Source organism: Mauremys reevesii, linkage group 1 (genome assembly GCF_016161935.1).
Source record: "Mauremys reevesii isolate NIE-2019 linkage group 1, ASM1616193v1, whole genome shotgun sequence".
In the NCBI taxonomy this organism is placed as follows: domain Eukaryota; kingdom Metazoa; phylum Chordata; order Testudines; family Geoemydidae; genus Mauremys; species Mauremys reevesii.
In genome coordinates this window covers 336,950,259-336,967,927 of record NC_052623.1, presented here as the reverse complement: position 1 = coordinate 336,967,927, position 17,669 = coordinate 336,950,259, and the positions used below count along the sequence as shown (strand labels likewise).

At 42.9% G+C, this 17,669-nt stretch overlaps 1 protein-coding gene across 23 annotated transcripts in view; it reads left to right on the top strand.

Moving 5' to 3' along the window:
- MAGI2 (membrane associated guanylate kinase, WW and PDZ domain containing 2) overlaps positions 1-17,669 on the top strand; it is a 1,074,597-nt gene that overhangs the window by 1,028,583 nt on the left and 28,345 nt on the right. For all 23 annotated transcript variants that reach the window (XM_039518176.1, XM_039518126.1, XM_039518238.1 and 20 more), the window contains one exon: positions 15,832-15,970. In XM_039518176.1, the coding sequence (XP_039374110.1) occupies positions 15,832-15,970 (139 nt within the window). The remainder of the gene's footprint in view (positions 1-15,831; positions 15,971-17,669) is intronic.

Here is a 17,669-nt window from a genome sequence, read left to right as displayed (position 1 = left end):
TTGTGTTTTCTGCTCTTCATTGGCGACATCACATAACCTTAATGATGGGCAGATCTCAACAGATTTGCTGGTTCAACTTAGTTTGGATAAGTCCTGATAATTTGGAAGTCTATCAGCATACATTCAAACTCGGAATCCTGAGGAGTAAGGGCTAAATAAGTCCAATGTATTAAAAGGTTAGAGGGGACCACAAGGGTTATCTAGTCTAACCTCCTGTCAAGATCAGGATTTCTTGTGTCTAAACCATCCAGGACAGATGACCATACATCCTCCTTATGAAAACTTCCAGTGAAGGAGCGTTCATGACCTCCCTAAGCAGTCTGTTCCGTTGTTCTACTGTGCAGCCATATTGGCCTCCTGTAGCTCTTCTTATCTTTCTTCTGCATAGGAATAGTTTGATGTTGAGCCTCTAATACTGTGTTACATCTTTGAGGAACTGCCAGCCTTCTTCAACTCTTTTTCTTCCTAATTGGTCTTTCCATGGGACCTTATCTACTATTTCTCTGAGCTGGTTTAAATCTGAAGTCCAATGTCCTTGTTTTGCTGTTTTCATGTCTTCCTTTCCTCGCGATCTTGAATTCTATCACGTCATGATCACTTCCTCCCAAGTTCCCAACCACATTAACATTCACAACTAATTCATCCCTATTGGTCAACACCAATTCCAAAATGGATAACTCCCCTAATGGTTTCCAAAACTTTCTGAATTAGAAAGTTGTCCCTTCTACATGCTAAGAACTTTCATGACATAATATGTTTTTCTGTAATAGTCTTCCAAAAGCTATCAGGGAAGTGAAAATCCTCCATTAATACTAGCTCATGTGTATTAGCTAATCTTGTTACCTGCTTGTAGAATGCCTCATCCACTTCTTTGTTTTGATTTGGTGGCTATAACAGACCCCCATCCATAACATCACTACCATTCTTTTCCTTTTTTTAGCCTCACCAATAGGTCTCTGCTTACTTCCTCTTGGACCAAGTGTATACATTCTTGATGTACAGCACAATGCCTCCTCTTTTTTAGTCATACCTGTCCTTCTGGAACAAGTTATATCCCTCAGTGCTGGTACTCCAGTCATGGGAGTTGTCCTACCAAGTCTCTGCAATGCAAATTAAGTCATAACTTTCTTCATAGACCATGACTTCCAGTTCATCCTGCTTGTTCCCCATATTCCCTGCATTGGTATGCAGGCATCAAAGATGTTTTGCAGACTGCTCTGTTACTTTACTTCTTGCATTTGTGATTTCTGGTCCTTTCTCAAGAATTTAGCCCCTTCCCCTTGACTTCCTTACTTGAGGCTAGATGCGCATTGGCCAGATTTTTGTCACCATGCCCCATGAGATCTAGTTTAAAGCTCTCCTTATCACATTAGCCATATGATGTACAAAGATGATCTTCCCAGTATTTGATAGATGGAGCCCATCCCAGCACAGTAATCCTCTTTCCTGGAATATTATATCTGCAGAATTCGAAATCTTAGAAACAAAATCTAAGAAATTAGGGAAATCAATCTAAATCAAGAACGTGGGTGTAACCATCTTCTCCAAAGGGTAATAAACACAAAGGATAGCTTACTACGGAATATAATTGAAGCAAAATTTTAAATTAATTACAGATGCCTAGATTTTGAGAGAGGGGACAATAGAAAAGAATGGCGAAAAGATAGTAAGGGGAGACTCAAAAATAAACCAAAACAAAGGGAGGCATATGATGCTTCTTTGAATTATAAACAGAAGTAATTTTAACTATACAAAATTAAATGTACTTTCCAACAGCACTAGCAGTACCCATCAACCCATAAATCATTGGAGGGAAAATGGTGATCCACTGGGGTTGCATTTTAACTGCAATCTTAGGTGATATAGACTCATCTTTTTTATAGTCAGATAGATGCTGATTCTGAGGTTCCTAAACCTCCCTAACAGCTGCACTACAATATTTAATGTTCTGGATGATGAAGACGACAAGGAGACTTGCCCTGTCAGCTTGCTCCTATTTCTGCCAATCCTGCGAAAGTCAGTCCCAACCCCTGTCCCCATAGGATGTGGACTCCATGCATGTAAAGGGGAAAGGCAAGGGACATGTGAGCAGGAGATGGATACTCTCTGCTATCATCCGCCTGCAGATATGCAGGGATTTTCTGGTGGAAAATATTTCTGACCCAGACAACAATATTTCAAGCAAGTTATCCCTTCATATTCAGAATAACCTTTACTTTAGATGTCATGTTTCTTGAGTAGCTGCTGGGGAAGCTGCTGGGAGCTCACCTGTACTGTCATGAGCAAGTTTGAGGCAAGTGAACTGTGTAGTGAACCCGACCTCCACACTATTCAGCAATTATCCTATGGGTGGGTCTCATCCCCTGCTCACTCAGAATGCAAGTGCAGAAAAAAAACATAAATAGGAACAATAGGACAAAATCTTCACAAGGTGAACCTCCAGGAGCTTCCTCTCCCTGTGCAGCTATTTCCTGGGTAGGGGACAATTTGGCACTGTGTCTCTAAAATCAAAGCATGGAAAAGAGGTGTAGGAAATGTCAAAAAGAACAGGAAAAACATTGTCAAAGTTGAGAGCTTGCAAAGTATGAAAAGTGCAACATGCTGCAGGACCTGTTGTGTTGGAGTCTATTCAGCAAATACATAAGAAAAGAAAACAGAGGGAAGAAGGTGAAAAAGCTCTACAAAAGTTAGGAAGATGTGAAAATCCTACACAGATGAGGTCAATGGCTGGGTCAATTGACTCAGTAGCAATAAATAAACTAAGAAAGCTGAGTGTACAAGGCTGATGGAACTGAAAGCATTAGCGATGAGATGTGAGACATTCACTTATGAAAGATACACTAAGAACACAGAAGAGATGAAACAATTTAAAGTACTGTCTGGAAGAGGGGGGAAATAATGTAACTGAACTCAACAAGTGGCAAGATATCAAAGGCTCTGTGTAGTCTATGAAGTATATTCAAGCTCAGGAACCTAACATTCTTTGTGCCCAGTCCTGCACCATGCTAGGTACTTTTGCAGCACTCAGCACTTTACAAGATTGAGAAACGCAGAACTGCTCAAAAAATGGTGTTTATTTCCCTGAAGAAAATTTCAACTTTTTGGCAAAAAAAGTCTAAAACCGAAAACTGAAAATTTCAATTAAAAATTGATGCTATGGTGCCTTATGCCCCTATTCCCCTCTAGGGACCTGAATCCCAGACCAGGTTACATTTCCCAAGATGCAACCCAGTCTGCCCTCCTACAGTGCATTATGGGAGATGTAATCTGGCTGGGGAATGCAACCCAGGTTGGAGAATGGAGGCATGAGGCATGCAAACTACAGCTCCCATGAGCACCTGTTCATCATTTCTGAATTGAAATGTTTGTGTTTGTGTTTTTGCAAAAATATTAATTTAATTGAAAGCTCAATTTTCTATTGAAAAAAAAGGTTTCAACAGAAATTTTTCAACCAGCCCTAGTAAATGCCTTTTTGCTTTCCACTTCCCTGCTACTGTTGTTTATAACAGCTGCTGTATTTGCTTAGACATACATTGAATTACCTGTGCCAAAGTCTATAAAACACAATAAATTTACTCCAGATTTACAGCAATGTAACTGAAAGCAGAATATGATGTCATGTATCTGACCCATTGCTTTGTAAATCCTTTTGACATACATTTAGTATGAAAGATACTATAGAAACCAAATTTTATAATATAAGCAAAAATTGTGTGAGGAGAGCAGCTGAAAGTTTGCCAGCATTCTTCAATGGCTGTGTTGCTACTATAAAAATATCTGAAATAGTAATTCTCCCCTCCCATTTTAGTAATTTCCCCTCCTCCCCCGTTTTCCTGAATGTCTGGATTTGATTTTGGATTACCTAAATCTGCAGTTTCATGGAAGTGCCTTAGTCTTTGTTATGGCAAGAATGTCCCTTGTGCACAGCAATAGATTACGTGGCCTAGTGGATAGTGCAGTAGAGTGGGACTCGGGAGACCTGGGTTTTATTCATGATGTTGCCACCAGCATCCTTGGACAAGTCCCTTCACCACTCAGTTTCCCATCTGTAAAATGGGGATAATACTTTCCTGCTTTGTATAGCACTTGGAGATGCTACATAAGAACTAGTTATTATTTGTTTCTGTCTGTGTTGCACTTGCTGTTATTTTTAATTCTGTATTATACTGTGCTACATGGCTTACATTATACCTTGATGTGCATCTTCTGTTTCTCTTTATAAATTACCCACATAGAAAGCAGTTTTTAATGATTTTCAGAAACATCATGACAAAGAAATACACAAACACAGCACATTCTTTAGTTGCTGCCATTATCTAGTGATTTGCAATCTACCCTAGTGGTACAGACCAACATTTAGCTGCCCTTTCACTCCGAATTGTCAGTCCCCATGGGGCATTTTCATTCAAATGCCAAGTCCTTACTTCATCCATCACTATCCAGCCTTGCTTGTAGAGAGATTGGGGTGTGATTGATCAGAATTCTGGGAATTAAGCTGGGATATTCAAGCATATTAGCTGCATGCCTGCCCAGAGCATAGTGAGCCAGCATGCTATTTTAGTACAAATGGCAGTACCCAAGGAAGTTTGTATTGACACATAGACAAAAAAATGTGTATATACAGCAAAGAAATGTAAAATGAGTTTCTCTAGGATAGTAAATATATTTCAGCAGTATGAAGGCTTAATAAATCATGAGAGAATTAACCACAAGTGAGCCATAAGACAGCATCATTCTCAAAAGCCAAATACATTTTATAGAGATCATTTGTGGAAAAGTAAGGAGAAAAAATACTTCTTTCACAAATGTGATTAACTTCATTCTCTCAAAAAATGTGTTCAGCTTCACTCATTACAAACATCTTTATAACTCTGTGGCTAATAACAAAATCCTTGTAACCAGATAACGAAAAGAATATTGAGTTAATAATATCTGCTTAATATGGTTTAATGTACAATTTTACAAATAAAATGTCAGGCAGATACTGTACTTAAACCTGCATTTTTTAGGAGAATTATAAAGATTTCCTGCTCTGTGATGTGAATTAGCATAAACTTTAGGAAATTATGCATAACATGAAGAGTATTTTTTTTAAAGTGCTCAGGAAAGATGCCAAATAGCAGGCCTGATGACTGAAGTCCTCTACCTGAGAACAGGTACAGCATGAGCAGCACCTCTGCAAAATTTCTCACACTGCCTCAACCCTGAGTTGGAGGGATAACCTATAAGAGTGACCAGAGGGTTCCGTCTCCATACGCATTCAGTGTTTGGCCTCTATGTAGTCTTTCTAACCATGGGTCCAATGACTGGGAACTAGACTGAGGTGACTTGTCCATTGAAAACAGGATTGAGAACGCCAGACAGTTATCAGAAAACTTTCATTTACTAAGGCTGTGTCTACACTAGCACTTTTGTTGGTATAACTTATGTCGCTCAGGGGTGTGAAAAAACCACCCCTCTGAGTGACATACGTTACACCAATAGAACTGCCCTGGTGGACAGTGCTATGTCAGCAGGAGACACTCTCCCGCCAACACAGCTACCACTGCTGGTTGGAGGTGGTTTAATTATGTCAGAGGGAGAGCTCTCTCCCATCGGCATAAAGCAGCTACATGGGAGATGTTACAGTGGCGCCGCTGCATTGGTACACCTCGGCTACTTTAAGGTATCTAATGTAGCCAGGGCCTAACAGTCTCTGCGGGTTTGGATACATGACATGGAGGTGAAATGCTCTAGTACATCCTACTAACGGTATATCATGTTACTCCGTTAAAATAATTTTAAAAGTGTGTCCATTAAGCAGTTAGAGAATGAACTAGCCTTTCAACTTCGAAAGCCAATTCGGCTTAGTTTATGCGCAGCAGTGCAGTTTTGCCAGCAAAGTTGGCAAGCACACGTAGACCTTCAGCGTACCCTGAGCTGCCCTGGTCCTCTCCCAAGGCCCTTCAGCAGTACGAGCCCCATTTCCTAACCCCACCACCACTATCCGTGAACACCTCAGTCTTCCCAGACATTCACTCACTCATTCCTCCTTCCAATTTCCAGTTTCTCTTGACAAAATTCTCCTTGTCCTGACAACTGTCCCTCCCCCCCATACACCTCATTACGCTTCCAATTTTCCCCTCAGCTTTCCTTACCCCAAGCTTGTGTTCCCCAAACTCCCTTCCCCCAAGATTTTCCCTCCCCTTACACTAGCTTGTGGTCCTCAATAGCTCCCCTCCCCTGTACCTGAACCTCTGTGGAAGTTGAGGACAGAGTAAAAGCTGGAGCTGTTGCTGGGTAGGGGGCTAAGACTCCATTTCTTTTTTGCAGTTAGCTCAGATCCCTCCCTGCCCCATTGGAGTCCCTCTTGGGACCAAGCACAGAGTAGCTTCATGCCTGCCCAGGAGGTAGAGCAATGCCTAGTGCCCACTGTTGCAGCCTTTTCTCGGCCCACTTCGGTAGCTGATTGTCAGCAGAAGGAAGACGGAATTAGGGCTTCTCAAGGCAGCAGCCTCAGACACCCCACTTTGCTGCCTTCCTCTTTTCCTCCCTCCCAAGTGTCTGCTGAAAGGTGGAGAGGTGAGGACACACATGTTGTCATCCATTCCTCCCAAAAAAGGACATTCATGCTTATGTGTGAAATTATTCTGAGGGTGTCAGTCCAGTCCACATCATAACTTACACTGTAACTGGGTACCTCTGATAACTTTGTTCAAATGCCGACCTCCAGGCAGCAAAATAAGGGGGTTCTTGTCTACACTTACTGAAAAAGATCTATTCCAGAATAACTATTCTAGTAAATTTCCCAGTGTGGACAAGCCCTTAGTCTTTCAGTTTCATTGAGAAGAAATGTATGCAATAATAAATAATGTTAAAAACATGTTTCAATTGTAAAATATAATGCCTATATAAGTCGTGGCTGGTATTTTTCCGAAGATAATTAGTCTCTTTCAAGAGGTTTAATTATAAAATGCATTAATAAGATGGCAGTCAATAATGCCCTCTGCAAAAAGTCATCAGGGGCTGCTTTTACCACTAGATTTCCCTATTTAACATAGATTGAAAGCCTGCACATGAAATTACAGTCATTTTTGTGCAGCAGGGAAACTCTGCACCTCTTTAATGACACAGACATATTTATTCAAGAACTGCATAGTAGCTGAGGCAAGTTTAAGGTAGGCTGGTGTGAATAGTTTCAAAATATATAAAAACAAAAACATTCTTTTTTGCCACATAGCAGCTATATACATTGTCTCCTTTTGTTGAACATGTTTAAAATTCTGATTGTATGTGCTGGTTGGCATCTATTTGCAAGACAATTATTAATTACTTAAGTATAAAATAAGGATAGTTCAAAAAGTGTGTAACAAAAGTCACATGCTGGAGGCTCTTTATTCTAATGACTTAAGAAAGCTTCACATTTTTATTTCTAATTAACCTATCAATAGCGATGTCGCTTAAATACTCCTTAGGAATATTATCTTCTCATTATTGCCAGAAAACATGCTGCCCAATTTCATAGCTCAGTTGTTTTTATGCATGGATGGAGAATATGAATTAACTTGAACTGAAACAGCCTTTTTTTTTTTAGGGACAACTCTCCCCCGTGCACACTAGTTTCATAAGTACATTTAATAAATTAATATGCCAGGAAAAATGAATAATGTTTATTTTTATGCTTACACATTACAGGAATACAATACAGTAGCATTTTGATCATTAATTTAATCATGTCAGTAGATAAATTAGTGGATTCTGATAGGTATTTATCTCGACTAGTACTAAAAATTCTGCCAGAGCCACATTCTTTTAAAAAAGGAACATCACATAAAATTAATGCTTATGAAAGCTTCCAGATTCTTAGCCCTGGAGACTGCATTTCCACAGAATAAGTACAGCACAGGCAGCAGCCATGCAAGCTTCCCACAGTGACCTGCCAATGGGCGTCATCCTTAAACTGGTGGGAATATTCTGAGGGAGGGGAAAATAACTCATTCATGCCTTGTCCTTTTTGTTGAGACTGCCAAGAAGGTTACAAATCACTGTTAGTGCCAATTGACGGGGTGGTTATTGTGCTGCAGTGCTTGCCTGCTGGGAACTGGAATGAGACCACTAACTCATTTCACATAGGCCATCAAACAGCCGTCAGATGGGCTGCTTTCATTATAACTCTGCATGCAGATCCCTTGTGAAGCTGTTCTTAAAGAAAAAAATTAACATAAAAGATTGGAAGCCACAATCTGTGGCTTTATGAGGCCAAAATATTGAATTCCAAGGGCTACGTTCTCCAAACCCTGCATACTATCTGTGCCTTTGAAAACTGGGGATTGGGGTGCAAGTGCTTTTGCGAGCTGCCACACAAAAATGACACCAACACTACATGTTAGTACCAGATGCTAGTTCTCCAGGGATTTGAGGTTCGGTTCAGATAAGCATCCAGAAAGGTGGGGATGTTTATCTAAACCATTTAGGGACTATCCAGATCATTTTATCCCCGCCCCACTTAACACCACTCCTTTCTTCACAGGCCTCACATGACAAACACAGAAAATAACCTTTACTCCTGCAAGCCCTGTCTCTCCCACGGCCTTGAGAAGTCTTCTCACATGAGATTCCTCCCTCCATGCACATCTTCTGTGGGTACCAAACTGGCCCAACCCTCCTCCTGTGACTTCTTGATAGGTAGGGACCAGCCTGCAGCACTCCATTTCCGCCATGTAACATCAACTTCTGGGGGCAGCCAGCCAGCCCACTGCCTCCTTACCTCTGCAACAGGACAATACCAGGATCTTCCACTCCTGGCTACTGTCACTGCACACCAGTATGTTCACAGGCTGGGTTGGAGATGCCCAGGCTATACGAGGCTGGTGTATTAAACAAGCCATTCTCACAACATAATTTAATATGTGAACAAAGAAAGAATACCGTCTAGTGTAAAAGCACAGGGGCCCGGACAGGGCCGGTGCAAGGATGTTTCATGCCCTAGGCGAAACTTCCACCTTGCGCCCCCCCCCCGCGCACCCGCCCTGAGGCGCCCCTCCCCCCACGGCAGCTCCCACCCTCCGCCCTGAGGCGCCCCCCTTGCGGCAGCTCCCTGCCCTGAGGCACCCCCTCCACCCCAGCTCACCCCTGTCCCGCCTCCTCCCCGAGCACGCCGTGGCCGCTTCCCTTCTCCCGCCTCCCAGACTTGCGGTGCCAATCAGCTTAGACGCCGCAAGCCTGGGAAGTGGGAGAAGTGAAGAAGCCACGGCGTGCTCGGGGAGGAGGCGGGGCAGGGTGAGCTGGGGCGGGGAGCTCCCCTGCGTGCCACCACCCCCCTTACTTGCTGCAGGCGGCCCTCCCCACGCTCCCCAGCTCCCTCCACCTAAATGCCGGTGGTGACCAGGGCGGCCGAAGACCCGGCCGCCACAGTCGCCACCGAAGAAAATGGCACCCCCCAAATGCCAGCGTCCTAGGCGACCGCCGAGGTCACCTAAATGGTTGCACCGGCCCTGGGCCCAGATCCACAAAGGGACTTAGCTCAAATTAAGATTGTAGCGTAGACGTGCCCTGTGTTAGGTCGACTTACAGCCACCACCCGGGGCAAGGCTTCTCCCCTCCAGCGGGGAGATCCATGCCTGGAGTCCGGTCAGCTGCCATGCTCCCAGCGGGGAGCCGAGAGCCTGGGAGAGGGTAGCTGGGCTCCTAGCCAGGAGCCGGGAGACTCGGTGCAGCCCGATTCCAGTGAGAAGCCTGGGAGGCAGCCCAGCTTTGAGTGGAGACCCAGAAGAGCCCTGAAATTGACAAGACAGACAACAGTCGATGTAAGGAACGCAATGTCTACATAGCCATTATGTTGCCCTAACTGCACTGACAAAAGCCCTATGCCTCTGGTGAGTGTGGAGTTATTATGTCGGTGTAGTAGGGCTCTTTCATCGGCGGGCGCAAGGCTGCAGCGTGCACACTGTCATAATTAGGTCAATGTAAGCTGCCTTACACCAACCTAACTGTGTAGTGCAGATCAGGTGTTAGGCATGGCAATGCTGATTGTCACAATGCCTAACTTGTAGGTGCCTAGAAAATCCAGCAGGCGTGCTAAGAGGCAGCCTACACAATTGGGCCCCATAGGTGAAATGGACATTTCCTGGTTCATGGATCACTCTGGGGTTAGGCAGGAAATAGATGCCTGAGCATCTTGAGTGAGACATCAGTGCACATACTCAGAGGCAGAAATTCTGACGGCTAGGGAACTTCTACTGCAAAAACTTAGGCACTGGGTGAGTTTAGGTGTTTTCAGGGTTAGTCGGCAGCCAAACAGGAGTTTTGTGGCTCCAAGTGGAGGCTAAAACTTGGACATAGGCACCTAAGCATGGGAGTTAGGTGCTTAAATAACTTTGTGGATCTGGGCCAGAGTGACTAAATGTACAATGGCAATGTTGGTACATAAAAACGTATACAAGGTTTATAGGTTAAAGACATCCTAAGTCGTGCAGAACGCAGTGCCATCCACAGCCTCAGAAACCATCCTGACATTATAATCAAAGAGGCTGATAAAGGAGGTGCTGTTGTCATCATGAACAGGTCTGACTACCAAAAGGAGACCGCCAGACAACTCTCCAATACCAAATTTTACAGGCTACTTCCCTCAGATCCCACTGAGGAATACACTAAGAAACTGCACCATCTATTCAGGACACTCCCTACACTAACACCGGAACAAATCAACATACCCTTAGAATCCCGACCAGGGTTATTCTATCTACTACCCAAGATCCACAAACCCGGAAATCCTGGACGCCCCATAATCTCTGGCATTGGAACTCTCACTGAAGGACTGTCTGGATATGTGGACTCTCTACTCAGACCCTATGTTACCAGCACTCCCAGCTATCTCCGTGACACCACTGATTTCCTGAGGAAACTACAATGCATTGGTGACCTTCCAGAAAACACCATCCTAGCCACCATGGATGTAGAGGCTCTCTACACAAACATCCCACACACGGATGGAATACAAGCTGTCAAGAACAGTATCCCTGATGATGCCACAGCACAACTGGTTGCTGAGCTCTGTGCCTTTATCCTCACACACAACTATTTCAAATTTAATGACAATATATATCTCCAGATCAGTGGCACCGCTATGGGCACCCGCATGGCCCCACAATATGCCAACATTTTTATGGCCGACCTGGAACAACGCTTCCTCAGCTCCCGTCCACTCACGCCCCTTCTCTACCTACGCTACATTGATGACATCTTCATCATCTGGACCCATGGGAAGGAGACTCTGGAAAAATTCCACCATGATTTCAACAGCTTCCACCCCTCCATCAACCTCAGCCTGGACCAATCTACACGGGAGGTCCACTTCCTAGACACCACGGTGCAAATAAGTGGTGGTCACATTAACACCACCCTATACCGAAAACCTACCAACCGCTATGCCTACCTTCATGCCTCCAGCTTCCATCCTGGGCACACCACAAGATCCATTGTCTACAGCCAAGCACTGAGGTACAACCGTATCTGCTCTAACCCCGCAGACAGAGACCAACACCTAGAAAATCTCCACCAAGCATTCTCAAGACTACAGTACCCACACGAGGAAATAAGGAAACAGATCAACAGAGCCAGATGTGTACCCAGAAGCCTCCTACTGCAAGACAAACCCAAGAAAGAAACCAACAGGACTCCACTGGCCATCACATACAGTCCCCAGCTCAAACCCCTCCAACGCATCATCAGGGATCTACAACCCATCCTGGACAATGATCCCACACTTTCACAGGCCTTGGGTGGCAGGCCAGTCCTCGCCCACAGACAACCTGCCAACCTGAAGCATATTCTCACCAGCAACTGCACACCGCACCATAGTAACTCTAGCTCAGGAACCAACCCATGCAACAAACCTCGATGTCAACTCTGCCCACATATCTACACCAGCAACACCATCACAGGACCTAACCAGATCAGCCACACCATCACCGGTTCATTCACCTGCACGTCCACCAATGTAATATATGCCATCATATGCCAGCAATGCCCCTCTGCTATGTACATCGGCCAAACTGGACAGTCTCTAAGGAAAAGGATAAATGGACACAAATCAGATATTAGGAATGGCAATATACAAAAACCTGTAGGAGAACACTTCAACCTCCCTGGCCACACAATAGCAGATTTTAAGGTGGCCATCCTACAGCAAAAAAACTTTAGGACCAGACTTCAAAGAGAAACTGCTGAGCTCCAGTTCATCTGCAAATTTAACACCATCAGCTCAGGACTAAACAAAGACTGTGAATGGCTTGCCAATTACAGAACCAGTTTCTCCTCCCTTGGTTTTCACACCTCAGCTGCTGGAACAGGGCCTCATCCTCCCTGATTGATCTAACCTCGTTATCTCTAGCTTGCTTCTTGCTTGCTTATATATACACCCGCCCCTGGAAATTTCCACTGCTTGCATCCGAAGAAGTGGGTATTCACCCACGAAAGCTCATGCTGCAAAACGTCTGTTAGTCTATAAGGTGCCACAGGATTCTTTGCTGCTTCAAGTGGAAAAGGGTTGCTCTGTAGCTTGAGGTCTCATGCAATAAGCAGGACAGGTGTATGCCTTCCTGAGAAACAGCTGAGTTTTGCAGAAATGCCACTTGACAATAACGGTCAGATTTTCAGACAGCTCCCATTCAGCCCCTAAATGAAGTGGCCTGATGTTCAAAGGCATTTTGCCTGCAGCACCTTCCTTTGCTCTCTAGGAACTGCTGGGTGATGAGCACGCTTTAAACACTGGCCACTTCATTTAGGTGCCTAAATGAGAACTGAGCTCTCTTGAAAATCTGGCCCAAGTGCCCCAACAGAGTTTTGTAGGGGGCCAATTTCCCCTTGAGATGTTAATTAGTTGGACTAGGATTTTGGCCCTTTTAAAACTTCTCATGTTGTTTACACATTTTTTTATATTTTAAAACAAGTTGAAAACTCCCTAGTGACTCAGCGATTTGCTGCCTACGTTGAAAGAAATATTTTAATCCATTAAATATATAAAAGGTTATTTTAATAGCAAGTTATTTTCTTCAATATGGCCAATGAGACCAAAACAAGGGCAACCAGGTGGAGGGTGGGGAATACGACATTAACTTAACCTTTTTCCCTATTAAAATGGATTAAAATCTCTGTCCACTCAGGAGTGCAGAGGAGTTGCTATGGGCTTTATAAGAAGGACTGTACTCTGAACCATAATTTTCCTGAGTGCCCACCTACAAAGGGTTTCAATCAAGGAGTTTCAAAAACACCTCCTCCATTGTATCTACACTGGCACTTCTCTGCTCAGTGCATGACATCATACAGTCTTCATAGTATCTCTGTATTCCTCCCTACAATACATTTGGTACAGTCACTTTAAAATTAGCTACACATGACCAGCAGTCAAGTACCTCCCACTGTGAGAAGGCTCTCGATGCAGGTAAATGGAGTTCTGATCCTGTTGAGCTACAACAAAGCAGACAAGCTGTCCTAGCACTGATAAATACTATTGTTTAACCTACACAGCTGTTTTCCTAGTGATTCTTCCTGAGTCGCTGATCTTCAGCAACTGCATCTTGTTTATATTGCCACTGCTCCTTCCAATATCATCCTGTGTTGCATTTTAGAGTTTGGTTACAGGCAAAATGAATTGGTGGTTTCTTCAGCATAGCTGCAAAATATTAATGAAAGGGCTGATATGCTGCTAATAGCGTGCTCACCGACCTGTCGCTTGGCCACATTGCTGATATAACTGTCCCACAAAATGAGGGAGAGGCTGTGTAATTGCATTGCATGAACTGCAACAGATTTGCTTTTATATACACTTTCTCTACCAATTTCTGCCATGCTGACCAGATCTGGCTGATAGCAATCTCTCCCCTAATCATTGAGAAGATGTGAAGTCTCTGCGAAAGTCAGCTCTTCTCAGTAAGACAGTGGTAGCAGACTCAAATAGGTACCAAAACTGGGAGCGTGACAGGAGTGTGGGGACTGTGAGTGGCTATGGATCAGACGTATTACAAAGGGGTGTGTCCTGTACATATACAATATGCAAATACTTATTTTTACATGTGATGTACTTTAGGCTGTAAAATGCGGAAAAGATTTGATACTCCTGAGAGCTGGTGCAGAGTGTTACTCATATGAGCACAAGATAAAAGTGATAGGCAGAAACCTTTGGGAACCTGATCCTGCATTAATGAGTGTGCTGCTGCATAGCCATCAGACCTGCTTACTCTCTAGCATTTGATCAGTTTGCTTAGCCCTCTGGTCAGTCCCTCACTGTCTCTGGCTTTCCTCAGTCCCACTACCCCTTGCATAATGGGAACAGGGACAAGCAAAAGGGAAGAGGAGCAGCAAAAGCTTGCAGGTCCTGTGTCTGTACCACTTTAAGGCACCAAACATCAGGACAGGCAGGACTTGATATTAGATCCATTGAAGGCAGCTGAAGCTAAAAAACTGAGCTGCTGGTAGCCAGCCAGAGAGCATCAGGCCTGGGCCAAAACACAGAGCCCTACATCAATTTAGCAGCCTCAAGATTTTCAGAAGTTAGATAAGTATCCACTTACCTGACTTCAACCCAAGGTCTCTTATAGTTTTCCCATTATGGCTAAAATATATGATTAATATACCACATGCAAGAGAAAAACTAATGTCTTAGAAACTGCTGTGAAATGTATGCCAATCTACATCCATGTTTCAATTTTCAGTAGTGACAGATTCTTTTAATAAAACTAATTATTAAATAACCCAACTGCTTCAAAAGAACCTACAAACATGAACAAATTAATCCTCATACCGCCTCTTGTGTGGCTGGTAAGTAAATCACCCCATTTTATGGAAAAGGAAACAAGGCTGACAGAAATAGTAATGAACCTGACTGTGGACATCAATCAACTGGCAAATCAGTGGCAACAGAGCTAGAATTAGACTTCAGTAGTTTGTTGGTCCCACTAGAGTTCTCAGTTCCTTAGACTGTACTACAGGGCCGGCTTTCGGAACGGAGGGGCCCAATTCGAATAACCGACGGCGGGTGGGTCTGCTCCGGATCTTCCCCCGTTGCCAAAATACTGCTGAAGACCTGGAGAGGACACCCCGTGCACCCTCCCCGCCCCCGCCACCGGGTGAGTAAAAACAAAAAATTAAAAAGACACCTAAGGCACAGGGCCCTCTTAGGCGCGGGGCCCAATTCTGGGGAATTGGCTTAAAGCCGGCCCTGCTCTACTAGCCCATCATTTAGAAAGAGCAGGGCAGTTTTTTATGAATGCACAAATCAATATATGATCTCACAAGCACCATGATGTTTCTATTTAACCTACAAAATAATCAGATTGGGACGCCAAACTTTCCTAATTTACTTAATATTAGTGCTTCAAATGGTACTTTAAAATGGGATGATGCTCATTTAACATGATTTCGATATCATCACTGATAGGCCAGTGTGCCTGTACCATGAACTTCAGGGTCCTGTGTGACAACAGCAAAGCCAATACAGTCCTGCTTTCAGTGATAATCAATCCAGTAAAGCACAGAAGAGATGGAGACGTTTCTAGTGACTCCAGCATATCAAGCAGTTCAAAAAAACCTTTTTTGTATAAGAGGCATGAGACATGTTACTACCACAATACATTAATTTTAACAAAAGATGAGCAACATAATATTCAATACTCAGAATCCATTCTGCAGGTTATTTAGTCTGTTAATTCTATCCTTCCGCTAAATAGGAACAAATGTACCTTGATGTGTCTGACTGTCATTCAGGTAACCTGTGATCCACTGAATATGCCTATTTTTTTAAATGTTCATTTTATTGCAATTTTTGCCTGACTTGATATTTTTCTTACCTGACAGGTGGGGGATCAAATAATTGAAATCAATGGGGAAAGTACAAGGGACATGACACATGCCAGAGCAATAGAGCTAATCAAGTCTGGTGGCAGGAGAGTGCGGCTCTTGTTAAAGCGCGGAACAGGCCAGGTTCCGGAATATGGTGGGTTTTCATTATTTTTCTCTCTCTCTCTCTGTGTCTGTGTGTGTGTATTTAAATGACATTTATTGTATACTAAGTATCAATTACACATTTAGGTCCCAGCACTTAAGCACATACTTATATGCTGTCCTGAATATGGGTGGACTTATGAGCATGCGTAAGTGCTTTCTTGTACTGGTGCGGAAGATATGAACACATCATTTTCAGCTAGGCCAACCCTGTACAGGCAATGCTTAAAATATATCTACTGGTAGGACCACTTCGAGCTCTTTAGCAGCATCTCTGAGTGTGCTAGGAGTTGCTGATGAATTCTTATAATCTTGCTTGATAAAACAGTCCCTTCTACTACACTGCTATTGGTATTTCTCTGTACATTTGGAGTCATAGGGGCTGAGCCCACTCCCATCAGTTCAATGGCAAAACTTGTGCAAGAGTGAGCCCATACTGTTCATTTTACAATGTATTTCTTAAGCTTTCGCATTTATCAGACAACCGAGAATTTACATGCATGACGTAATGAAAGTCAATTCTGAATAAAGAGACAGCATTTGCTCTTTTGGAAGTTGTACTGTAATAGGACCCTTTAATCTTATTTTTAAATTTTGTTTTTGTGTTTGTATTTCCTTGGAATTTTTTCTGTTCCAACTTTTTAAAAGGCTTCTAAAAAGTGTGTATAATTTCAGGCAATATTGCACCATATTAGTTATCTGACAGAATGCAATGGTGTATGTTATATAAGTATGTATTTAGTGATATCTTGAAATGTATGCCAATATATCAATGCACATTTAGCCCCAAATCCTGCAAACATTTACTCATGCTTAAATTTACCACCGTAAAAAATCTATGGGTCTAACTCAGAGTAGTAAAGTTAAGCCTGGTCATAAGTATTTGCAGGATTTAGGTCCTTACAGAGCTTTACAAATTAATTTTATTTCCCTCTGATGCATAGTGATTCCGCTGAAGTTATTACCACCAATATGTATGTATGGTAAGAACTATTACACACAATGCAGAAAAACATAAGAACTGCAGACTTATATAGACTCCTTAATAAAATCCCAGAGCTTTAAGAAAATAAATAGTAAGATAATAGCTATGATAAGCCTTACAATCAGTTTTAAAGATCTGCTGTAGCCCACTATAGTATCTACAAGTAAAGTATAGCAATTCCAAGACAAGGAACACAATAGCTAAAAGCCCTAACACTCGAGAAATGTATAACTGAAAAGCCTCAACAAGACAAGGTGCGGGCAAGGACTGATGATCCATTATGATAAATTCTGTAAAATAAATAGTAGAAAGTTCAGAATGAACCTTAACCTGAAGCAACAAGAAGTTAAAATAACCAAAGGCCTTTGTAATTATAAAAATAAGTAAAAAATGAGGTGAGGGGGTATGGCTAAGCAATCAGAATTTCAGTGGGGGCAGTGAATTTCATCCTTAAGGAGCAGGGCTTACTAGTATAATATGTTGTATGTGAAGAGCTTATGGCTAGTTACACCTGAGATTAAGAAGAATGCGAATTTGTTTTGTTTCCTGGTTTCAAGCCAAGCTTTAATATTTTATTTTCTATTGAATTTGCTGTTTTTAATGGGGATACTTCATTCCTGTGATTTGCTAAAGACATATATAGCCCCTCCCTCCTCCTCGGTAATTGCTACTTGGGGCGGTTTCTCTCATCTCCTCACATCGGTTG